General features: G+C 45.0%; 2 protein-coding genes across 15 annotated transcripts in view; one reads left to right on the forward strand and one right to left on the reverse strand.

Moving 5' to 3' along the window:
• Window positions 1-15,836, forward strand: part of Baz2a (bromodomain adjacent to zinc finger domain 2A) — a 34,163-nt gene extending 18,327 nt beyond the window's left edge. For all 5 annotated transcript variants that reach the window (XM_046466771.2, XM_046466770.2, XM_046466772.2 and 2 more), the window contains 26 exons: window positions 113-298; window positions 1,329-1,547; window positions 1,968-2,447; window positions 2,590-2,650; window positions 3,426-3,534; window positions 3,703-3,804; window positions 3,937-4,147; window positions 5,492-5,592; window positions 5,889-5,954; window positions 6,073-6,300; window positions 6,444-6,698; window positions 7,311-7,525; window positions 7,823-7,897; window positions 8,100-8,280; window positions 8,408-8,467; window positions 8,666-8,810; window positions 9,399-10,051; window positions 10,192-10,414; window positions 10,518-10,673; window positions 10,776-10,927; window positions 11,124-11,413; window positions 11,526-11,658; window positions 11,773-11,919; window positions 12,503-12,729; window positions 12,827-12,970; window positions 13,049-15,836. In XM_046466771.2, the coding sequence (XP_046322727.1) occupies window positions 113-298; window positions 1,329-1,547; window positions 1,968-2,447; window positions 2,590-2,650; window positions 3,426-3,534; window positions 3,703-3,804; window positions 3,937-4,147; window positions 5,492-5,592; window positions 5,889-5,954; window positions 6,073-6,300; window positions 6,444-6,698; window positions 7,311-7,525; window positions 7,823-7,897; window positions 8,100-8,280; window positions 8,408-8,467; window positions 8,666-8,810; window positions 9,399-10,051; window positions 10,192-10,414; window positions 10,518-10,673; window positions 10,776-10,927; window positions 11,124-11,413; window positions 11,526-11,658; window positions 11,773-11,919; window positions 12,503-12,729; window positions 12,827-12,970; window positions 13,049-13,214 (4,985 nt within the window). In that variant the 3' untranslated portion in view covers window positions 13,215-15,836. The remainder of the gene's footprint in view (window positions 1-112; window positions 299-1,328; window positions 1,548-1,967; window positions 2,448-2,589; window positions 2,651-3,425; window positions 3,535-3,702; window positions 3,805-3,936; window positions 4,148-5,491; window positions 5,593-5,888; window positions 5,955-6,072; window positions 6,301-6,443; window positions 6,699-7,310; window positions 7,526-7,822; window positions 7,898-8,099; window positions 8,281-8,407; window positions 8,468-8,665; window positions 8,811-9,398; window positions 10,052-10,191; window positions 10,415-10,517; window positions 10,674-10,775; window positions 10,928-11,123; window positions 11,414-11,525; window positions 11,659-11,772; window positions 11,920-12,502; window positions 12,730-12,826; window positions 12,971-13,048) is intronic.
• A 319-nt stretch (window positions 15,837-16,155) lies between these two features.
• Rbms2 (RNA binding motif single stranded interacting protein 2) overlaps window positions 16,156-23,953 on the reverse strand; it is a 72,117-nt gene continuing 64,319 nt past the window's right edge. For 8 of the 10 annotated variants that reach the window (XM_046466785.2, XM_058586160.1, XM_046466783.2 and 5 more), the window contains 4 exons: window positions 23,637-23,747; window positions 22,843-22,923; window positions 22,318-22,404; window positions 16,156-20,769 (listed from right to left, as the gene is read on the reverse strand). In XM_046466785.2, the coding sequence (XP_046322741.1) occupies window positions 22,324-22,404; window positions 22,843-22,923; window positions 23,637-23,747 (273 nt within the window). In that variant the 3' untranslated portion in view covers window positions 16,156-20,769; window positions 22,318-22,323. The other 2 variants (XM_058586161.1, XM_058586162.1) reach the window with 2 other exon arrangements.

The following is a 23,953-nucleotide window of genomic DNA, read 5'->3' on the forward strand; positions in this document are numbered from 1 at the left end:
AAATGTTGAATGAATTGACTATCCTTTTATCAAAAACTAATTACCTGCTGTAGCTTAATGAACCAGTAGAAGGCATTGATTTTGACTTTTGCACTTTCCTGATATTCCCTAGAACTAAAGATGTGTGGCTATAATGGCTCTGTTTCTTCTGTGGAGTCATTACACCAAGAGGTCTCAGTCCTGGTCCCTGACCCCACAGTGAGCTGTTTAGATGATCCTTCACATCTTCCTGATCAACTGGAAGACACTCCAATCCTCAGTGAAGATTCTCTTGAGCCCTTTGACTCTCTGGCATCAGGTAGGCTTGGCATTCACCTAAGCAGAGGATAGCCAGCTTCTACTACCTAGAAGAGATAGAAAACCAGGGAAAGTGTTGGAGAATCTGGTTTGGTGGTGCCCCTGGATAATCCTTTGGCAAACCACAGTTACACTGACCTAGCTCAACCAATTGCACTCTGAACTGATTTGGTTCATTTCCCATGTTTTTTTTCCCAGTGTTCCATTTGGCCAAGAGCCCTGGGCTCTAATAATTATAGGAACTTAACTACCACACACTTGGGCTATTTGGGCTATTGGTTATAACTATAAAGAAAACATTTGCTGGGCTGGGGATATATAGCTCAGTTGGTAGAGTGCTTATCTCACATGCAAAGGCCCTGGGTTCAATGCACAGCACCACAAAAAAAAAAAGAAAAGAAAGAAAACATTTGCCAATGAACAATAACTTTTTACCCCCATTGTAGTATAATTTATGGTAAATGCTAAAATTTTGCAAGGATTTGTGAGTGGATACATGATCAATACCTCTTCCTTAATTTTTTACCTTCAAACTGTGTTCTCTATAGTTTCATGACTACTCTTTCAGAGTGCCATAAATATCCCCCGACTTAATGTTAAAATCTTCACACTGGAGCTGGGGTCGGGGCTCAGTGGTAGAGCGTTGCCCCGTGTGTGTGAAGCCCTGGGTTCAATCCTTAGTACCACATAAAAATAAATAAATAAAATAAAGATATTGTGTCCAACTACAACTAAAAAATATTTTTAAAAAAATCTTGGATCGGGTTGTGACTCAGCAGTAGAGTGCTCGCCTAGCACATGTGAGGTCCTGGGCTTGATCCTCAGCCAGATAGATAGATATCTGTCTATCTGACAGATAGATAGATAGAAAGTATTATGTCAACTACATCTAAAAAAAATATTTTTAAAAAATCTTCACACTGTAAACTAGAATTGGATATTTTCAGGCCAGTATTTCTCAATGAAATCTTGATTGCAGATTTTTCCTCAGTATCCTGCTTTCTGATTTTTTTTTTTTACCCTATAAATAGAGCCAGTGAGTGGAGGACTTTATGGTATAGATGACACAGAGCTGATGGGTGCAGAAGACAAGCTACCTCTTGAGGATAGCCCTGTGATCTCTGCCCTTGATTGCCCTTCCCTCAACAATGCTACTGCCTTCAGTCTTCTGGCAGATGATAGTCAAACATCAACTTCAATCTTTGCCAGCCCCAACTCTCCACCTGTTTTAGGGGAATCTGTCCTGCAAGGTAAGTGAGGAGAGATAGGACAAATAAAAGTTCTTGGCCTGCAAAAAAGTGAGGGAATAGGTTCTATAATTAGAACCTTAGGAGTAGGAATTCTGTAAGAACAAATTTGTAGGGAATTGAGGAGGTTATGGGATAGTGTGTGGTGGGACTAAAAAAGGACACAGGACACTCTGACCTGTGTCTTCTGTTCAGAGGAACTTTTGACTTGGAGTTTGCAGGGAAAGGAGACTAGATAGGCCTTCCTGGCTCCAGGTGTAAAAGATATCTTTTCATACAATGACAGCAGGGGCAGCAGTTTTGCCTTTAATCCTCATGAATGGTTGGGGAGGAAAACCAAAGCTACTTTCTTTTCCCAACCCTAGGGAAGAGCCCTTGAAGTAACCCTCTTTGGCTTTGGTGCCATTTTCCTTTGGTTTCTAGATAACAGCTTTGACCTGAATAATGGCAGTGATGCTGAACAGGAAGAAATGGAGACTCAGGCTTCAGACTTCCCACCACCCCTTTCCCAGCCAGCCCCTGACCAGTCATCCACTATTCAGCTGCATCCAGGAGCCTCACCAGCAGCCTTGCCAACAGCTTCCCCAGCAATCTCCCTGGCAGTTTCTCCAGCAGCCTCCCCAGATATCTCTCCAGAAGTCTCTCCAGCAGTTTCTCCAGCCTCTCCACTTGTCTCCCCAGTAGTCTTCCCAACAGTCTCTTCAACTTCTTCAGTAGCCCTCCCAGCAGTCTCTTCAGAAGTCTCTTTGACAACTTCAGTGACCTCCCCCAAAGCTTCCCCTGTAACGTCCCCAGCAGCTGCCTTCCCAACAGCTTCCCCAGCAAATAAGGATGTCAGCAGCTTCCCTGAGGCTTCTGCTGACCTGGAAGAGATTACTGGGGGAGTCACTACTTCTGGAAGTGGTGAGCGTCCAGATTCTGTTGTACCTCTGGCTTTTTCTAGAAAAGTTTATGTCCTATGATGTATTCAGCCTTTCCCTTCTAGCCTGTTTTCAGTATTTTGCTTAAACTCTTTAACTCGGGTATCTCCTATCTTCTTCCAAAGGTGATATTCTCAGGAGACGTATTGCCACCCCAGAAGAAGTTCGTCTTCCCCTCCAGCATGGGTAAATGCTCTAGATTGCTATGTGCATTGACCTTGACAAGTTGAATGCATGACTCTAGGAAGAGGGGAGTTCCTCTCTTCATCTGAAGTGGGGGAGGAATGAGTTAGACAGGAGTGGATTATTGGACCTTTTTCTCTTATCATATTGTTATCTCCAAATGAGCAAGGCTGCTGACACCAAGGGCCTTGTGGAAATAACTGTCTTGCTGGATCTCCCTCCCCCCACCCAACCCCTGTAAGGCTACTTGTGGTCACTAAGTATAAGTACTGCTTAAAAGTTTGAGAGAAAGATAAGGTTTGGTCTTAACAATACTCTTGCTTAGAACAGAGAGTTCTAACTAAAACTTGGCCTACTGAGTCATTTCATGGAGTCTGCTGCAAGTTTACTCTTCTGCTTGCCTCCCCACCCTCTGTAGTCTGCCTTTATTTCCTTAGGTCTTTGTCCTCTTTTACTGGAAACTCAGTAATTGCCCTGAATTGCTTCAGGGAGGGTTTTCTGGCTGCTCATCTCACTGACTTTGTAAAAATGAGGGATAGAGGTCTTTCTGGGCTTGTACAATTTAGTGTATTGCTTTCTTCCTGAATGCTCTAAGGTATTTCCTGGAACTCAAGCCTGTCTTCTAGTTAAGCTTGTGTCTCATGCTGCTTTTGCATCTGCATGCAGTACTAATGAGACAGATGCGGGTGGGCCATCTGCTCAGTGGGCTTGACTCTGGGTGGCATGGGAGTGGGTAGGGGTGTGACCTGGTGGCAGGGCCCATGTGCTTCTCTGGCAGGTGGAGGAGAGAGGTGCGCATCAAGAAAGGCAGCCATCGATGGCAGGGGGAAACCTGGTATTATGGCCCCTGTGGGAAGAGAATGAAACAATTTCCGGAAGTAATCAAGGTAATGTAGCTTTTGTGAGTGTTTCTAAAGTAGAGGCTCATTTCTTTGGGCCCTGTGACAGAAGAAGAGCATTGTCTGCTTTGGGGCCTATTCTGCTTGTGCCTTTGCTGGCCAAAGACATGGGTAGGGCTATAATCTAATTACTGTTGCTTTACTTCCTCCTCTTAGTACCTGAGCCGCAACGTGGTACACAGTGTCCGCCGGGAGCACTTCAGCTTCAGTCCCCGGATGCCTGTTGGAGATTTCTTTGAAGAGAGAGATACACCAGAGGTGCTGGCCCAAGGGTTAAATATGGTTTTGTCCTTGAGAAAGAGTAGACAATCTACGGCTTCCTCTTATGGCGTTTGGAGGTTCTGGGGGCCTTTCTCTCCCATTGTGACATAGTCTTCCTTGCTACCTTAGGGATTGCAGTGGGTAAAACTCTCAGCAGAGGAGATTCCATCCAGGATTCAGGCAATTACTGGCAAAAGGGGTCGACCTCGGAACAATGAGAAAGCCAAAACTAAGGAAGTCCCCAAGGTGAAACGGGGCCGAGGTCGGCCTCCCAAGGTCAAAATTCCAGAGCTATTGAATAAGACAGACAACCGCTTCCTAAAGAAACCAGAGGCCCAAGGTATGGTGGTATGTCTTACCTTGGTATCTTTTCCCTCCCTGAGGTATACGAATGTTGTTGAATTGCTAATATCTGAGTTTCCCCAGGTGCATGACTGACTTTTGGATAGAATAAATCTGACTCAGCTTCTCCTTAGAAGACAGCTATAGGGTCCCAGCACTTGGGATACATCTATTTCAGCCACTTCTTCCTTGAATTCTAATCACTGAAGCTTTGGGCTCTAGCCAGATGTAGCTCTGTAAGCTAGAGGAGAGGACTTTGTTTTTTACCCATCTTTCAGCTCCTTTCTTATGTTGGTTATACACCTCTTACCTTGCTTGTTTCCACTGTCATGGAGGTTCAGGATTTACATCTGAATTCTAAAGATAATTGATACTATTTTAGTGAGATAAACAAGTAGGGAAATATCTAATTTTTTCAGTAAATATTGCATTTACGCTGGTATAGTGTGAAGAAGGTGGAAAAAATAGTTTTTTAATTCCTATTCAGAGTTCTGCCATCTTCTCATATTTAAATAGAAGTCTTGGGCTAGGGATGTGGCTCAGTAGATGAGCACTTGCCTGGCATGCATAAGGCCCCAGGTTCAATCACCAGCACTGCAAAAAAACAAAAACAAATAGACACCTTAAGTAGTTATCCGCCTGTAATACCTCTTTTAACTCAGAAGGTTGCCATGTAGATGAATGATTGTTTCTACATAAGAAACAAAAGGATAGGTACTATTATGTCAGAAATATCTATTATGAAATACACTGTTTGCAGAATTATACTTAAGTATTCCGTCTTCCAAAAAAGAATAAATTCAGTTTTGTTTTTTTAACAGAGCAACCCATGGTTGCTGGACATAAGCAATATCTGTGTCAGTGCTGATCTGACTATTGAAGAGTCCCTTATCTGCCCTTTTTTTCTGGTATACTCTTGGTTAATCAATGCTGCCAATTGCCATGACCTTTTCCTGGTAGTTTGGCATTTTGTTTTCTTTCTTTCTCTAGCTCTCTCTGCACTAAAATCAGTCTGTGTGTCTCTGCCCTTGTCGGGTAGCCTGAGAGAGATAGGTTGCAAGGCTATGCTGCTATGGTGGCCTCTTCTCCCTTAACTGGACTGTTGCCACAACAGTCTAATTGGAGCCAGGGGCTGCTCTTTCTACACAGGGGATGCCATTTGAGTTCTTTGTGCCATCACCATGGCAGGTGTCTCCCCCCATATTTATTATTATGTATACCTTAAAAAAAAAAAAAAGATTCTTCAGTAGAATTGTTTGTGACAAACAATTATGTGCCGCACTGGATACTAGGGACCTGTCTCTTCACCTCACTCATTTCATTTTTCTCTTTACCTTCATAGAAACACTGAATGAGGAGGATAAAGTAAAGATGAATAAAAGCAAAAAGAAGATGAGGCAGAAGGTACAACGGGGAGAATGTCAGACTCCTGTACAAGGGCAGGTGAGGGGCATTAGTTGCTAACTTTTCTTAACCCCCTTCATCTTTTTTTTCCCTTTCCACATCTGTCACCCCCTATGTAGCAAAACACATTTGTTACCCTGAGTTTCCTTGGCTTGATTTAGGGAATTCGGCTTATTCAAGAATATGTGGGCATCTCCAGGGTTGATCCATTGCCAAACCCTCATCATCCCATCTCTCATCTCTCCTCCCCAGCACCCTTATCTGTTTTTGAATCCTAGCCCAAGCAGAGATGCTTTCAGAGTTTGAGGAGAAATGACTTCCCTTATGGTTTACAGGCCAGAAACAAACGGAAACAAGATACCAAGAGCTTAAAGCAGAAGGATGCTAAGAAGAAATTCAAGGTAAGTGCATGTACACAATCACCAAGTCTAATTTTGAAGCCACCAGAATGGCATCAGAGAAGGGTGGTGACTGGTATTTTTACGGCACTGTTGGTTCTTCTCTCCCTTGGGTGGGTAGGCTGAGAAGGAAAAGATAAAGACAAAGCAAGAAAAAATGAAGGAAAAAATGAAGAGGGAAAAAAAAGAGAAGGTAAAAATAAAGGAGGAGGTAGCCAAAGCCAAGCCAGCCTGTAAAGCAGATAAGACCCTGGCCACACAAAGGCGTCTAGAGGAACGGCAGAGGCAGCAGAAGATCTTGGAGGAAATGAAGAAGCCCACAGAGGATATGTGTCTGGCTGACCACCAGGTAGTGAGGGGATAGTAACAGTTCCTGGGTCATGGAGGGGCCAGTTGTGAGGACATTTCTCTAAAAGAAAGGACCTCATGGGCTTCCATATTGTTGCCTTCTGATTAGTCTAACAGGACGCCCTACCACTTTTACCCCTCCAGCCCCTGCCTGACTTCACACGCATTCCTGGCTTGACACTGCCCAGTAGGGCCTTCTCAGACTGCTTGACCATCGTGGAGTTCCTGCACAGCTTCGGCAAGGTGCTGGGCTTTGACCCTACCAAAGATGTGCCTAGCCTTGGAGTCCTGCAAGAGGGACTCCTGTGTCAAGGTGACAGCTTGGACAAGGTGCAAGACCTGCTGGTGCGGCTCCTAAAGGCTGCACTTTATGATCCTGGCTTGCCCTCCTACTGTCAGGTGAGCTTCTTTCCTAAGCATGCTGGGAGGGCTTGAGATAGGCTTTGTGTCAGTTTTGCTTTCTCTTTCAGAATGCTTATAAGCCCCTCCCTAAAGTGATGGGAAGTGAAGAGGATGTAGCTTCTTCCTCTTTCTGTTTTCCCTTTTTTTTTTTGTTTTTTTTCCTTTCCTGATGCTTCTGGCTTTACTTTGTTCATTTTCTTTATTTTATTCCCTTTCTTTTGTATGTTGTTGTTTTGTTTTTGAATTTTGTACTTTTCTTTTGTGGTCTCTCAACTTACATTCTTTTCCTCTTGTCCAACTCATTTATTGTGTATTTTTGTTGCTAAGAACTGAACCTGGGGCACTTAACCACTGAGCCACATCCCCAGCCCTTTAATTTTTTAATTTTTTTGAGACAGGGTCTTGCTAAATTGCTTCAGGTCCTGCTAAATTACTATGGCTGGCTTTGAACTGTGATCCTCAGGCCTCATTCTCCCAAGCTGCTGGGATTATAGATGTGCATCACCATGCCCAGCTTTCTTGTTTAATCTTAACCCCAAATTCTAGGTACACCCAGTTTGAGTTGTTACCCTTTTCTTCCTCATTCCCATTATGTTCTCCTCCAAACAGTCCCTAAAGATCTTGGGGGAGAAGGTATCTGAGATCCCACTGACAAGAGACAATGTGTCTGAGATTCTGCGTTGCTTCCTCATGGCATATGGAGTAGAGCCAGCCCTCTGTGACAGCCTGCGCACCCAGCCGTTTCAGGCCCAGCCACCCCAACAGAAGGCTGCTGTCCTGGCCTTCCTCGTGCATGAGCTCAATGGCTCCACCCTCATCATCAAGTGAGGGGCTGGCGGTGGGGGTGGTTATCCTATACCTTGTATAGAGTGGGATGGGGGAGGAGTTTAGTCATGTAGAAGTTTCTGGGGTGATGTCTATTCCCTGCCAAGCTCTGAAGATGTTTTGACTTTGAACTGAATCTTAGTGCCCTCCCTAGGAAAATTTAAGCCTTCCTTTGCCATTCATCCATTCTAGGTTCTAGGCTGAAACTCCTTGCAGCCCCTTTATCCTTAAGTCTGCCTTCTCTTTTTCTGTGCTGCCATTTCTACCTCAAAATTACATTCCCTATTTCCCTGCAGTGAGATTGACAAGACTCTGGAGAGCATGTCCAGCTACAGGAAAAACAAATGGATTGTTGAAGGCCGACTTCGGAGGTAGGGATAAGACATGGTAGAGCTCAGAGAGAGTGGGAAAGGGTCATGGATAGCCAGGACTTTTGCCTAGAATATGGTGACATTAGCCCCTTCCCTGGACTTGGGATCTTAACCAAGTCTCAGGATGATTTAGATTCTGGGTGTTCCTTTTGTGGCATTGTTCTTCGTCACAATTTCACACATTTTCTCCATCTGTTTCAAGACTGAAAACTGCTCTGGCCAAGCGAACTGGGCGACCTGAAGTAGAAATGGAAGGGCCAGAGGAAGGCCTGGGACGGCGGCGTAGTTCTCGAATCATGGAGGAAACCAGTGGCATGGAAGAAGAGGAAGAGGAGGAGACTATAGCAGCTATTCATGGCCGAAGAGGCCGAAGAGATGGAGAGGTACTGGATAAGAAAATGATTTTAAAAAAAGAGAGAGGACAAGGAAAGTAGAGGATAGAAAGTAGATGTTTTCTTTCTTGATACTGATTAATTTCCTTTTTCTCAATATCCACTTATTTCCTTCCAGGTTGATGCTATAGCATCTAGCATCCCAGAGTTAGAGCGTCAGATAGAAAAACTCAGTAAGGTACTGTGCTTCTAACCTCCCAAGAATTGGAGGCATGGGCTTGGCAAGAATTGGTCATCTTCTGAGCTGGGCCCAGATGGTGTCAATTCTATAGGAAAACAGAGAGCCATTGCCATTCTCCCATATACCAAATGAATTCGCCACTGTTGCTCTGGAAATGTGTTTTTTATTCATCCTCATTTTCTGCTGTCTACCCAGCGTCAGCTCTTCTTTCGCAAAAAGCTGCTTCACTCATCCCAGATGCTTCGAGCAGTCTCCTTGGGTCAAGATCGCTACAGACGCCGCTATTGGGTGTTGCCATATTTGGCCGGTATCTTCGTGGAAGGAACAGAGGGGAACTTAGGTAGGAGTGTCTATGGAAGCCTGAGTTCTGAATCCTAACAAAAGTTAAATTGTTCCTTTTTTTCTACCTTGTGGTCTGGGACTGCTTTCATTTTATGAAAGTCAATATAGCGTAGTGGTTAAGAGCAGAGGCCCTGAAGTAAGACTACCTACCTACCTGCTTGGCCACTTATCAGCTGTGTGCTTCAGTTCCTTCATCTGTAAACTGGAGATAATAATAGTATGTGTTTTTTCACAAAGCAATGAAAGGATTTAAATGAGTTAATGTTTCTAATTGGAAAGGTGCTTAACAGGTCTAGGGATAGCTCAGTCCCCAGCACAAAAAAATAAATGCTTAACATATAGTTGGTTCTTAATAAATTTAAGTTTATGATTATGCTGTTAATGATCACTTAGATCATACAGTCTTCCCCAGATACTATGTTCATTGGCATGTAAGCTGCTGCCAGTGAAATCTCAAAAAAGGGGCACTAGGACTAGTACAATATGGGAAAAAAGTGTGTATCCTATGCTGATAGGATATAGAAGCCTGCTTCTTTCCCATTATGTTATCAATGTTATATCTTATGCTCTTTACTTCTCTTCACAGTTCCTGAAGATACGATGAAGCAGGAAACTGACTCCTTAAAGGTGGCAGCCCATCCAGCACCCCACCCTGCTCTCTTCTTTGTGAAGAGGGAGTTAGCTGGTTCTAACAGCTCCGCCAGTTCTCCTGCCCGGGCCCGAGGCCGACCTCGAAAAACTAAGCCTGGGTCAATGCAACCTAGGCAACTTAAATCCCCTGTCAAGGAACAGGATTTAGAACAGCCCCAGGCCCAGCTTCATCCAGAGGCTCAGCCCCATCCTCAGCTTCAGTCTCCTGCCCAACCCCAGCTTCAGTCTCATCCTCAGCCCCATAATGGGTTCCTGGAGCCGGAAGGCTCCCATTTGTCTCTGGGTCAGAGCCAGCATGACCTCAGTCAGTCAGCCTTCCTGTCTTGGCTGAGCCAGACTCAGAGCCACTGTTCCCTGTTGAGCAGCTCAGTCCTTACACCTGACAGCAGCCCAGGAAAACTAGACCCAGCCCCACCTCAACCCCTGGAGGAGCCAGAGCCTGATGAGGCTGAATCCGGCCCTGACCCTCAAGCACCCTGGTTTAACTTCTCAGCCCAGATGCCCTGTAATGCTGCCCCTACACCACCCCCTGCAGTTTCTGAGGACCAGCCTGCTCCTTCCCCTCAGTTGCCTGCCTCTTCCAAGCCAGTAAGTAGCCAGAATTAGTATATACTTGGCTTCATCTTGCCATAGGCTTCATTGCCTGGCTGAGGGGCTGTTGTCTGAAATTGAGGGAATCTGTAAATGTGAGAATATTCTCATTGCCTTATGTCTCAACTTATTCACAGATGAATAGACCCAGTGCTACCAATCCTTCTTCACCAGTGCAATTCTCTTCCACCCCCTTGCCTGGGGTGGCCCCTAAGAGACGAACAGGAGACCCTGGAGAAACGCCACAGAGTCCCATGGGGCTGGGACAGCCAAAACGGAGAGGGAGACCTCCCAGCAAATTTTTCAAACAGATCGAACAGCGTTACCTAACCCAGTTGACAGCCCAGCCTGTCCCTCCTGGTGAGTGATATTAGGTGGAATTGGGGTAAGAGTGGTGACCAGTGTGATTCATAGTGGGCTCCCTCACGTCCTATCCTTGTCAGTAAATCTCCTCTGCTCACAGAGATGTGCTCAGGCTGGTGGTGGATCCAAAATCCTGAGACATTGGATGCCATGCTCAAGGCCCTGCACCCCCGAGGCATCCGGGAAAAGGCACTTCACAAACACCTTAACAAGCACAGGGACTTCTTGCAGGAAGTTTGCTTACGGCCCTCAACTGGTGAGTAGGCACCTTGACCCGAACTCAGTGTAAATGGTAAATGTTGAGCGCTGCTGTGGTTAACAGCTTGATGGGCCTGGGCCTCTGCCTCTCCCTCCTTAGATCCCATCTTTGAGCCTACTCAGCTACCTGCCTTTCAAGAAGGGATTATGAGCTGGTCCTCCAAAGAGAAGACATATGAAACAGACCTAGCTGTGCTTCAGTGGGTAGAGGAACTGGAACAGCGGGTTATCCTGTCCGATCTGCAGATTCGGGTATACTGGGATTGGTACTGGCTTGGGAGTTGTTTAAGGGAGGACATCAATCCCTTGTGCCCTGTTAGGAAGAACCCTCTGGTCCCACTTCACAAATGACCTACCATGAGCTTAAGTGGGTCATGTTTTTTGTTTTTGCTTTCTATGCCTAAATTTCTTCCTTCATTATGAATTTTATTCCTCTTTCCTACTGAAGGGTTGGACATGTCCTAGCCCAGACTCTACTCGGGAAGACTTGGCCTACTGTGAGCATCTCCCTGACTCCCAGGAAGATATTACCTGGAGAGGTCGGGGCAGGGAAGGACTGGCACCTCAACGTAAGAGTACCAACCCTCTGGACCTGGCTGTTATGCGACTGGCTGCCCTGGAACAGAATGTGGAGCGGCGGTACCTGCGGGAGCCTCTCTGGCCAGCTCATGAAGTGGTTCTAGAGAAGGCCTTGCTCAGCACACCCAATGGTGCTCCTGAAGGCACCACTACAGAGATGTGAGTAATTCCCACTCCACTTTTCTTGGTTTGGGGGATAAAAGGGATATAAGTACCTCCGTCTTTAGTGGATCCTACTTTTCCTTCAGAGAGCATCACTTTCTCCCTTCAGATCTTATGAAATCACTCCTCGAGTTCGTGTCTGGCGCCAGACACTTGAGCGATGCCGGAGTGCAGCACAGGTGTGCTTGTGTGTGGGCCAGCTGGAAAGGTCCATTGCCTGGGAGAAGTCTGTCAACAAAGTGGTAAGAGACTAGAAAAGTCTGGAAAGGCTGAGGAAACAGCTGCCCAGAGTGGGTGGGGTTACTGGTATGCAGAGGCTTGAGGGCTCACACTCTCTCCTCACTACCTTGGTCCAGACCTGTCTAGTCTGTCGGAAGGGTGACAACGATGAGTTTCTTCTGCTTTGTGATGGGTGTGACCGTGGCTGCCACATTTACTGCCATCGGCCCAAGATGGAGGCTGTCCCAGAAGGAGACTGGTTCTGTGCTGTCTGTCTGGCCCAGGTGAGGCTTATGCTCTCTGATTCCCACTCCCATCCATCATAAATTGGAGATTTTCTTTTGGGGGCGGGAGGGCAGGGATTGAACTCAGGGGCACTCAACCAATGAGCCACATCCCAAACCCTGTTTTATATTTTATTTAGAGACAGGGTCTCAGTGAGTTGCTAGGGCCTTGCTAAATTGCTGAGGCTGGCTTTGAACTCGCAATCCTCCTGCCTTACAGCCTCCTGAGCCAGAGATTACAGGTGTGCACCACCATGCCCAGCTGAGATTTTCTTATTTATCTCATTTACTACCAGTTCTGCATATGTCCCTTATTTGCCCTGAGGCTTTCCTTGAAATGAGCTCTCTGACAGGGTGTTAGGAGACCTGGGTTCTAATCCTTATTAAATTCTATTGACTCTTACTCTATAAAATAGGAGTAATTATAACTTTCACCCCTGCTTACTGGGTTATGTGAGTAAATTTGTATCCTGGCTTATGTATTTTGAAGCTTCAGTCACATTTAGGTAGGGATCTTAATGAAATGGAGGACAAGTGGAGTGTACCCCTATCCATTGATCATCTCACCTTTTCCTGTCCTCAGCAAGTAGAGGAAGAATTCACTCAGAAGCCTGGTTTCCCAAAACGAGGTCAGAAGCGGAAAAGTAGTTATTCACTTAACTTCCCAGAAGGTGATAGCCGCCGACGCCGGGTATTGTCAAGGGGCCGAGAAAGCCCAGCAATGCCTCGGTACTCAGAAGAAGGGCTGTCTCCCTCTAAGCGGCGGAGACTCTCGATGAGGAACCATCACAGTGATCTCACATTTTGCGAGTGAGTTGAGGGATATCTGGGCCAGAGGAGAGGGCTGGAAGGGGTCAGTGTATGTCCACTTCTGGATATAGAACCATCACTGTCCCTGAACTGATAGGATTATCCTGATGGAGATGGAGTCCCATGATGCAGCCTGGCCTTTCCTGGAGCCTGTGAACCCACGTTTGGTGAGTGGGTACCGACGCATCATCAAGAACCCAATGGATTTTTCTACCATGCGGGAGCGCCTGCTCAGAGGAGGGTAAGTAGATATTGGCAGCTCCCCTAGCTTTTCCTTACTCTGCAACTCTTACTCAGCTTACACCTCTGTCCCTGCCAGGTATACCAGCTCAGAGGAGTTTGCAGCTGATGCCCTCTTGGTCTTTGACAACTGCCAAACCTTCAATGAGGATGACTCTGAAGTGGGCAAGGCTGGGCACATCATGCGCCGCTTCTTCGAGAGCCGCTGGGAAGAATTTTATCAGGGCAAACAGGCCAATCTGTGAGGCAAGGGAGGTTGGGAGTCACCTTGTGGCATTTCCCCCCACTTTCCAAACAAAAAAAACCTGCCATTCTCACCTGCTGATGCTGCCCTGGGTCCAGACTCAAGTCAGATATAACCCTGATTTTTGACCCTGCCCTTGGCAGCAAACCACATCCTCATATCCCTAGTCCTTTTCTCCCTTCCTCCTCTTGCTCCTCTAATAACAGGTGCAGAGATGAGGTTCTTCTGGACTGAAAGCCAAAAAAGAAAGAAGAAAATAATTTTCCTTTCTGTTTTATTTCCTAATTAAATATGGGGAGAAGGAAAGAAGTCCTTACTTCCTTCTCCGAGCTTCCTCTCCTTCCCTGTACATGCCCCAGCATTCTGGGGTTATTTAACAATAGCAATAGTTCTAGTGAATGTGTGAAACTGAGAAACACTCTGTACTGTGTGCGGACCCGCAGTGACGGCCAGTAAAGTGGACTTAACTCCCAAGTGTGTCGAGCCGGACACCGGGCCCTGAACATGCTGCTTCCATGTTCAGTCCCTTCCCTGCTTCTCGCTTTCTCTCAACTTTTTCTTTCCCCTCACATTTTTCCAGATTTTTCTCATCCAATAATGTAAAACTATCGTGTACGGGTTCCTCCCTCCTTTTGTCCCAAATCTTTTTTCCCCCCCTCAAAGGAAAAAAAAAGTTCAGAGGTCCCTGTCTTTCTCTGTCCTCATCTTCCTGCCAATAGCTATCCCTTCTAAAATGTTGGATGCTCCTCATATGCCGAGTTTCCAGCCTTTTCTGAAACTCAGTGGCTGGGGAGAGGGCAGGTAGGCACCGTGGGCCTTCCAGCCAACTTCCCCATCTGCTTCCCAAACCTCCCTCTTGGGAACTCCTCAGGGACAACTACTGCTGAGTTTGGGTGCACCTCCAAGATGGAGGCCAGGTAGCAATTGGCTGGCCTCAGAGAGAGGGGGAGAGAGGTGTTTTGTGTGAATGTGTGCGTGAGAGAGTGAACGCTTACATGTGAGCTATGATTGTGACCCTGTTTTGTCTGATGGGATCCAATTTCCCCAAGTATCTGTTTCTATTCCCACCTTGCCCATTGTTTCATACCATCACCTTTTTGTCCTTGGGTAACCACAGGAACAATTTCTCTGGGGACATGGCTGTATCTCCCTCTCTCTCTCATGGTCATTTCTGTTCCAGCCTTTTCAAACTGTGCAATCTTTCGGCAGGAACTCCCTCTCCTCTCAGTAGCTTCAGGTCTTAAGCTTTTACAGGAAGGGTGGTAGAACTGGATCTTTTCTAATCCCATGAGCATCTGTGGGTTTAGTTGTGCTTTCCTTCATCTACTTCATCCCCCAGGACTCCTTCCCCAGCAGCAGAGACCCTGGAGCACAGGAGGGGTTCTGGGTCCACCACTGCCCTTCATGTGACTATGCCTAAGTTAAGCCCCCAACATGTGAGCGGAAAGCTGCTAACTCCAAGCTATAGCCATGGGCCTCTGGCCCCCTGCTTTCCTGCTCAGCAGAGCCCCTCCCATCAGAGATTACGGGTACTTGCACTGGGGAGGTGGCTGCTGGCTGGCCTAAGCAGAGAGCTGAGGCATCCAAGAAATGTTCCATTGGGTAGAAGGTGCCAGGTGAGGTGGAGCATTCCTTGTACTTCTGGCAGCACTGAAGAGCCACTGATGGGGGTGGGGGGCAGTGTAGGTCCTAGGGCAGCCCCTTTCTTATTCCTTTAACATCCCTTCTCCCCCATAGCCTATTTCTAAAGTCGCCTTTTCTGTCAGATAAACCTCAAAACTTAATTTTATTTGAGATTTTTTTTTTTTTGCTTTTAAATAAGAGGTGGATTGAAGAATATTTGAATTGACTTTATATTATGCATAAATATTTATATTTTATCTAAATAACTGCGCTGTAACAAACTTTGTGTTAGACATTTGGAACTGTTATAGTTGGGGGCTCCTCTTTTTTCCCATGGCAGTTTTCCCCTGGCATAAAATGTACTAGATTAATTTCGTTGGAGGTGAGGTGGATAGGGGGAGTGAAGTCTCATTTGTTCTTGCTTGTGTTCCTCTCCCAGTTCCATCTCTTTTCCTAGGGACCAGGCACTCTTAAGATGGGGTGGGTCCGAGAGTAGTTTGAAAAGTAGGGGCTGAAGGAGGGATGGGGATAGGGGTGATCAAAGGGGCCATTTCTTACTTTTCTTTCCTCATCTTCACTGCCCCTTGAGCTAGGTGGATTTTCTCTATGGTCAAGAGTATTTGGTAGGGAAGGCAGATTAAAATAAAAAGACAACCCACCCCCCTGCCCCTTTGTTTCCCCTCCCCTATCAGTCTGGTAACAGCAAGAAACCACACCATCTACACCAAGTTTCCATGTTCCTTTTACAACAAAAGGGACTGACTTTTTATATAACCAAATGTGGTGTTTTAGTGACTTTTTGATAATGTACAGTTTTTTGTGAATTTAAATTTATTTCTTTCTATATTTTTAGGACCAATCTCATTTTTAATAAGGTTTAAAAAGGAAAAAAAAAAAAAGTCTAGAGAAAAAATCTGTTTTTGCCATGTGATGTTCCACAAGTGCAGCTGTAGAAAAGTGCTTGTCAGTTGAATAAAAACCACATTTGATAGATTCAAAAGGCTCTGTGTATTTCTCTTCCCTTTAGTCTGGGCACTTCATCATGTTCTCACACATATATTGGGGATAGAATGTGTATTAGGATGGGCATGACTGGTTTGGTATATAAGATGCAGGTTTATCACTAACCCCTAAGCAACAGGAATCCTGTTTCATACCTTCTGCTTCAGTAGACCTGCCTCAAAGTCTTAACTGAGGCACTGGGGTAAATGAGTTTCCACATGCCCTGTTCCCACTTTAAGATGCATGCCTTACCTTCCTAAGCTGCCACTTATTTCCTGTAGCAGCATACCCTCCCACCCATGGATAAGACCAAAACAGACTTTTTGTGTTTTATTAAAAATGTTGACAAAATGAATCTCTACCAAACTGTAAGGAAGCAACATGGGAAGACCAGGGGTCAGAAAAGAATAAGCTAAAAGGGTGGCATTGGCACAACATGGGAAGAATATAAAACTAGAAGTCTCTGGATAAAGGAAAAATTGTAGTACAAAATGTGTTTTTAAGTATAAATTAAACTTATTTCAAGGTGATAAGTGCGTGTAGTAAGTATTCATCCATCCAAAAAGGGTATGTGTTGGGGAAATTGGGACACCAGTGATGGGGTAGGAACTTTTATTTACTCGGGCTGTAAAAGTCTTAACTAGGTAACCCTTTAGTTTGGGCATTTTTTTCTCCTGAACCCTCTAAGAAAGATAACTGTTAAGGTGGAAAAGGAACATCTATTTCCAGTCCTATAAAACTCTTTGGTGTTTGGTTACCTTCTCTGCTATGAGGCATCCAATGATTAATTTTATAGTTCTAAGCTCTGTTCTAATGGTGGTCCTGGGGTAACTCCCAACAATCTGTTGTTACCTTAGGTGGTGCCACATTGAGACCTACCTAAAAAGTTAGTGAGCTAAAACCCCCAGAGAAGACATTCCAGAAGTAGAAAAACCAAAGACTGGATTTGTTCATGAGTCCTTTCTAGTCCCCAGTTTTCTAACCCTCATGAAGAGAACAACAGGAAAAGATGTAAGTCAGGTGCTTGTGCCCTTGTTTAATTGAGAGATTATGAGGTAGATGAGTAACAAGGACAAGGAAGTTTGGGGATCTACTTGGATAATGAATGCTTATTCAAAACAAGTGGACAGGCCAGGGAGAAAGCAGTGGTAACTGGAGTGTTGAGAGCACCTAGTTGTCTCGTTTCAAACATGGGGAACACCTATAGGGAGGTTCAGCAAAGATCAGGGGAGACAGCACTATAGGCTGGTTTTAGCCACATAGGAAGACTGTCCAATGGAAGGAAAGGGTAAAAGCTGAGCAAACTTCAGGAATCTGCTAATGCTTGGGAAGCCCTAAAAAATGGGTCACATGGAAATGGAGTGGTTGGTTTAAAAGGAAATCAGGAAGAACTGGTATAACAAGGCACAAGATCTAGGATCTATAGGCTGGCTTTTATAACCCCCACCCTCTTTGAAGTCCACAGATCCACGTCTAGCAGAGGATAGGGGCAGGTTGGGACCTGATCATACCCCCAACTTTTTGGCTAAGAAGGCAAAGTAGCCCCTCAATGTGTGCAATGCTGCTACTTCCCAGAAGGTGGGGCATGTGCCTAAGCAGCAATAGTTCCTTTTCCAGAAGACCAATAATTGTCAATGTCAGGGATCCCTGCAACATTCCACTGAGATCACTCACAGCATCTTTATGGCAAAGTAAAATCCCATAGGTAGATTGCAGCCCCAGTGGGTTGACATATTGGAGTAGCAAGGAGAGCCTGGTGACACTGGAGGCATTAGGGGGGATGAATGAGCTCATTGTTAAGCAAATTAGAAAAGGAAGAGGAATGGAATGGGGCTGAAGTGGCTCAACTAGGAATGGCCTGTGCAGCAGGTCTTGTCCTCATCCTTAGTGCAAATAATACCTCTGTTACTAACAAGGGCTATGACCTCTTCAGAGCCACCAGGCTTTAACCTCTGCTTTGGTTGAAAACACTAAAAATAACAAACCTATCCATCATCATTCCCACACCTTCCTAACCTCTACCTGCACCCTCCTCCAAAGAGTCCAAATAGTCTAGGGTCAGGATATCTACTCAGAGCCTGAAAAGAGCAATAGTAACACTGACATGAAATGGGATAGGCAGGCCTAGAGCCTAGTAAAGGATTACACCATCTGAGGAAGAAACTCGTAAGTTCTATTTGACTGAAAACAGAAAAGCACAAAGTACTAAAATATTTTAAGAATGTTATGAGCATCTGTAATGAGTGGGGGTGAGATGAAAGTACAGAGAGTATAAGATGTGGCTTCCAGGAAGACAGGATTCAGAAAACACTAAAGAGCGCAGTCCAAGACTGGCTCCTCTACCTGCTGCCCACTCTGACCAATCTTCACCAATTCATGGGAGAAATAATTCCTATTCTATCCTTTCTCCAATTACTACCCACTGTTAGAAATGAACTAACAACTAGTGGGGAAAGTAGGAGTATAAATCAAAAGCACCAAAAAGAAATTCCTCAGTGCCATTAACCACTACAAAAATAACTGCAGGCTCTCAATTACTTCCTGTCCTCAAACCTGTCCAAACCAGAAGCGCTCTCTCAATGGTAGGTTCATATGAGGAGAACCAAAAAAGGTAACTTCAATATTTTAAAACAAAGTAAAAATCATAGCCATTTAAAAAATTTAGATAATACAGAGAAAGGAGACAGAATCAGGGATTTGGGGAGATAGGTCAGCACAGACAGCCACACCAGTTCCTATGCAGGAAAGGCAGCCCCAAATATTAAACCTACAGCAAAACTTCCCCAATCTACCATCAGTTAAATAAACAGAATTCTGGATTTTTTCTCCCAGTACCAGGTATTGAACCCAGTGCTTAATCACTGAGCCATATCCCCACCCCTTTTTATGTTTTGAGACAGGGTCTCACTAAGTTGCTTGGGGCCTGGAAAAATTTCTGAGGCTGGCTTTCAACTTGGAATCATCCTGCCTCAGCTTCCCAAGATGCTGGGATTACAGGTGTGCACCACCACACCCGGCTGTTTTCTCTTTTTCTGAAAGGTCACTGATGAGATAGCAGCTCTGGAATATTTCACTTTACTGAAGGTTAGAGACAAAGCAAGCACCGTCTGCTAAGCCAAACCCTCCTGGAGGGTTAATGGACTTGGAGCTTTTGTGCTGGATAAGACTTTTCTGGGGCTGAAAGCACCAATGAGAAAACAGAGGCAATTTTGTTCTTTACACTTTGTATTCCTACCCACTGCCCCCAACTCCTTTATCCCCAGGATGTACAAAGACTGATGGCAGGGAAGACCTCAATTATGGGGTGAGAGGGAAAGGAGGAAAAGCTGGGCCTAGCTCTATGTGCAGCCACTGACACCTCAGTTTCTCTTCCAGCTTTTATCCTCTTTTTTTCTCCACACCAGCCCATGAACACTTATTTATCCATCTCCATTATTTGCTTTGTCTGGTGCAGATGCCTCCTGGGCTCTGAGTAAAGGGGAATAGAGTTCTCCTTTTGATACATGAGAGAGTGACTGGAAGAAGTCAGAAGTAGGATCTTATTTTCCAGAAGATGGGCAAAGGCTTTTTCCTGTTTATCTTGATGTGAGAAAAATAAGTTGTTTTTGTTTGTTTGTTTTTTGTGGTACCAGGGATTAAACCTGGAGTTGCTTTACCACTGAATTACATACATCTTTGGTCCTTTTTATTTTTCACTTTGAGACAAGATCTTGCTAAGCTACCACCTCTCTAGTCACTGGGATAACAGGCCTGTGCCACTGCATCTGACAGAGCTAGTCTTTATTTATAAAGATCTGACCTTATAAATCATGAGATGGGATGTACTTCATTTTTCTACCCTAGCTCTTTGTGGTCCTTCAACAAGAAGGAAAATTATTCCCAATATTCTGACTCCCTAAGGAAGGGGTCTAAACACAGCAGGGAAGGGCAGAGCACTCTATGGTTACAGAAAACTCCTTTCCCATCCCTGCATAGCATCCACAGAACAATCCGTACCTTCCTCCCTCAAAGTGTGTGTGTGTGTGTGTGTATTTAGTATGTGCACAAGAGCCATGAGCTTTACAAGGACAGCTCTTGTTACATGCAGAAGTGTCAAAGGTTGGAGTCCAGGGAGAATTCAAGGATACCAATTCCATCCATCCAAACCAGTTGCATGAGTGTTAAAGGGCACTGTGTGTCCAGGGCTGGGTGGGAATTTACCTCAGCCGAGAAGTCAGGGAACACTGTCAACATCCAGGTTTCTCAGTCTTGGCCCTATTGATATTTTGAAATTAGATAATTCTTTGCTGGGCATAGTGGGGCTCTCCTTTACATTGTAGGATGTTTAGTGGCATCCTTGGTCTCTAGCAACTAGATGCAAATAGCATACACACACTCCCACTCCCAGGCATAGCAATCAAAAATGTCATCAGATAACTGCAATGGTCTCTGGGGGTAAAAGCACCTCCCTTGAGACACACTGCTCTGCAGCAAGGTCACAGCTACAAAGGCCTGGAGCACAGCAATGTGCAGCAGAAAGAGAGGCCACGCAACCTGGGCAGAAAAGATCTACCAGGAGGCAGGATGGCAGGCATTCTGAAAAATCTGGAGCCACCGGAAAAGACACCTTCCTCAGAGGGTAACAGACTCTGCAGTGAGAAGAGCTAGTCAGAAGTCAGTCAGTCCATCCTTCCGGAGATTGTGAGACCTAGTCTTCAACCAAATTTGTTTCACGAGTAAATCCCAAAGCTGTGGTTCATCTCTCAAATGAATTTAGGTCACATTTCTGCTTCCTGAAGGCAAAGTCTCGTCTCTTCTCCCAGGATGTGGTAGGGCCAGGAGGAAAGCCACGTCTATTCCTTGCTCAGCCTCCAAAATTCCATATAAAATTTCATTTAAAAAGGATATTTATAAAATTTAAAAATATAAAAAGACAAAGTAGGCAGGGTTAGCTGTATGGAAAAGAGAAAAAGAACAATCTGAATGAGTAAAAGAAAGCAAAAAACATGTGAAGAGGGGTATGTGAACTGATAGCTTTACAAGAACCAAATTTTTAATGTCTATATATTTTCTTAAACATATAGACATATATCAAAAAAAGATCATAAAGGAACCAGCAACTAGGATTTCCTCTATCAATGTTCTAGCACTGTATTTTTTTTTTTAGTTGTAGATGGACACAATGTTTTTATTTCTTTATTTGTATGTGGTGCTAAGGATGGAACCCAGTGCCTCAGGCATGCTAGGTGAGCACTCTACAGCTGAGCCCCAGCCCCAGCCCCAGCCCCTAGCACTGCATCTTCATGGTAATTTTATTTGTTTTGTTTTTGTGTACTGGGGATTGAACCCAGGGATCAAAATGTCATCAGATAACTGCAATGGTCTCTGGGGGTAAAAGCACCTCCCTTGAGACTCTTCTACCACTGGGCTGCAATCCCCAGCCCTTTTATTTTTAATTTTGAGATAGGGTCTTGCTAAGTTCTTCAGGCTGGCTTCAAACTTATAATTCTCCTCCCTCAGTCTTCCAAGTAGCTGGGATGGGATTACAGGCATGTGTCCTGTGCCCAGCTTGTTTTTTTTTTTTTTTTTTTTTTTTTAAGAATAACAAAACATTCTGTACATGGTAAAGCATCCCAGCAACTCCAGAGGATGAGGCAGAAAGATCCAAGTTCAAAGCCAGCCTTAGCAATAAGCCTAAAGCCCTAAGTCTCAGAATTTTGAGACAGGGATACCCTGTCTCAAAAAAGAAAAAAAGAAAGAAGAAGGTTGGGGAGTTAGCTCAGTGACAGAGAGCTTGAGCGCTTGCAAGGCCCTGAGTTTAGTCCCTGGCTCTGGAAAAAAAAAAAATTAGAGGCCAGCCTGGGTGACACAGTGAGACCCCAACTCAAAAAAAAAAACAAAGCAAAAAAAAAAAAAGGAAAATACAAAAGGGTTGGGAATGTGTTTTAATGGTTAAACACCCCTCAGTTCAATTCCCAATATCAAAAAACCAAACCAAAACGACAACAAACTTTTTTCAAAAGCTCCAGCCACATGTCTCTTTGAGGGAGGAGAAAAGTACATTACAATTAAAAACAAAGAAAAAATTTTCTTTGCAAAAGAAAAAAATGTGCGTGTCTCTCTGTGTGTGTGTGTGTGTGTGTGTGTTTCTCCTTGAATGTAGCACACACAAGATGTGCTGATTTCCCTATGTTCCATCAGCAATGGAGAAAGAGGACAGGGCAGGAGCATAGAGATTTCTTTTCTCAGGCCCAGGTCTATAAAAACAATGGCCAAGTGTTAGTCCTTAACAAAGCTACAGATGGTGCATAACCTGGCTAACCCTCTGGAGTCTGGGAGCATGTCCAAGAACTCTTTTCTATTTAAGATGGGGAGGGAAATCCCAAGGGAGAGGGTAGGGAGGGAGCAAGACAAGCACAAGAACCTGTCTCACTTTAGGCAGGGCTGAGCTGCTCTCTCTTAGTTTAGGACACCCCACTTCCCCAACATGTGGTTCTTACCCAGTGTTACTTGCTGAACTGGAAAGAATAGACCCCATGGTCTGAGGGCGTATCCACTGCCACTTGATTCTGTTGGCTGCTGTTCTCCTGTACCATATCCAGGAAGGAGAGTCATCTTATGTGTTCTTTTCCTCAGCTCCCTCCAAAGCAGCCTAGATAAAACCCACCCAAAGCTGAGAGGCCTCTCCAGCCCACCCACTCACAACACACAGCACCTCAGCACTGGAAGGAATGTAAAACACCACAGGCACTTTGGAAAAAACTTCAGAAGTTCTTCTATGTTCAAAACAGCCTGCCTTCCTCCCAAGGCACACTAGTCAATTCAAGGGAGCATCCTGGTATTAACTACCAGCTGGCTCCAGGGCCTCACTCATGAACACACACTAAGTCTTTTCTTCTTGCACTCTTCATATAGCTACCAGTTACTTGTGAACCAGAAACAGCATCATTGTAAAAGGAACAATTGACAGGGGAAGATCTGCCTCTGTCATTGTCCTATCTTCACTCCAAAAAAGTAACTCTTACCTCAACTGAAACATTGGAAGAAGGCACAGGGGTGTACTGTGAGATGTAAGCTCCTTGCATAGCTGCAGCCGTTGGCATATACTAGAAGAAAAACATCAACCAGGTAGAGCAATGACTCTTGGTTCATTTAAAGCACCTGGGGACAGGGCTGGAGTTGTGGCTCAGTGGTAGAGCGCTTGCCTGGCACATGTGAGGCCCTGGGTTCAGTCCTCAGCACTGCATATTTTTAAAATGAAAGATAAAGCACCCGGGGGATTTTTTAAGATATTGAGGCCTGTGTTCTATCTCCAAAGAGTCAATTCAGTTGGTCTGGGCACTGGCTTCTTGAAGGCACTCTGGTAGTGGCTTAGACACACTTCTTCCAATTTGACCTTCTTTCTTCCTCTCCTCTGTCCTGACTGCCTGCGGCTATTTCCCCAGCACACTGCATTCCCTGCCCTTTAGCCCTGCTGTGCACAACAGAATGATCAAGTCCCAGAAAACCCGAGGTGCTTCATCTGCTCTTTCTGTTACTATTTTGATAAGGATTTCTAGGAAATGTGTCTTAACTCTTAAATTAACACACACATAGAAACATTTTAGTTTTGTAACGAGGAAGCAGTTAAAAGGGGTAGTCTGGGGAGAAAAATGACTGCATTCCTGGCTTATGGATCATTATTTTTGTAGTTTATTTCCAATTCTGAGTGCATCCTCAATGACACTGAAGTGACTCTATCATTCATAAGTATCTATGCTGAAGAATACTGCACAGGTACTCCTTGCAGGAGTTAATAAGCGGAAATACCCGGCTTTACCGTGCCTGTGGTGCTGAGCGAGAGGTGGCCCAGTTGCTGGGTAAGAGGCCCCATCATGGAGGCAGGCTGAAGAGAAATGGGGTGGTCCATCCCTGGTGTCAGAACTGAACCCTGGAGGCAATAACAAAGGAAAAGAGTTAGTTGGCAGTATCCTGTGAGGTTACCCAAGGCAGTAATAATGAAGGGACTGCTGAAGACAGATATTTTTAAATACTGGGAATTAAAAGCCATAGTGAGCGGCAACCAAGCCATATAACAGGAAAAGGCACTCTGCCCATCAGTCTGGAGGGACACTTATCTAAGAACAACACTCAGAG

This window comes from Marmota monax, unplaced genomic scaffold, assembly GCF_021218885.2.
Source record: "Marmota monax isolate L192 unplaced genomic scaffold, Marmota_monax_Labrador192_F-V1.1 WCK01_AAM20220418_F8-fsc00151, whole genome shotgun sequence".
Lineage (NCBI taxonomy): Eukaryota > Metazoa > Chordata > Mammalia > Rodentia > Sciuridae > Marmota > Marmota monax.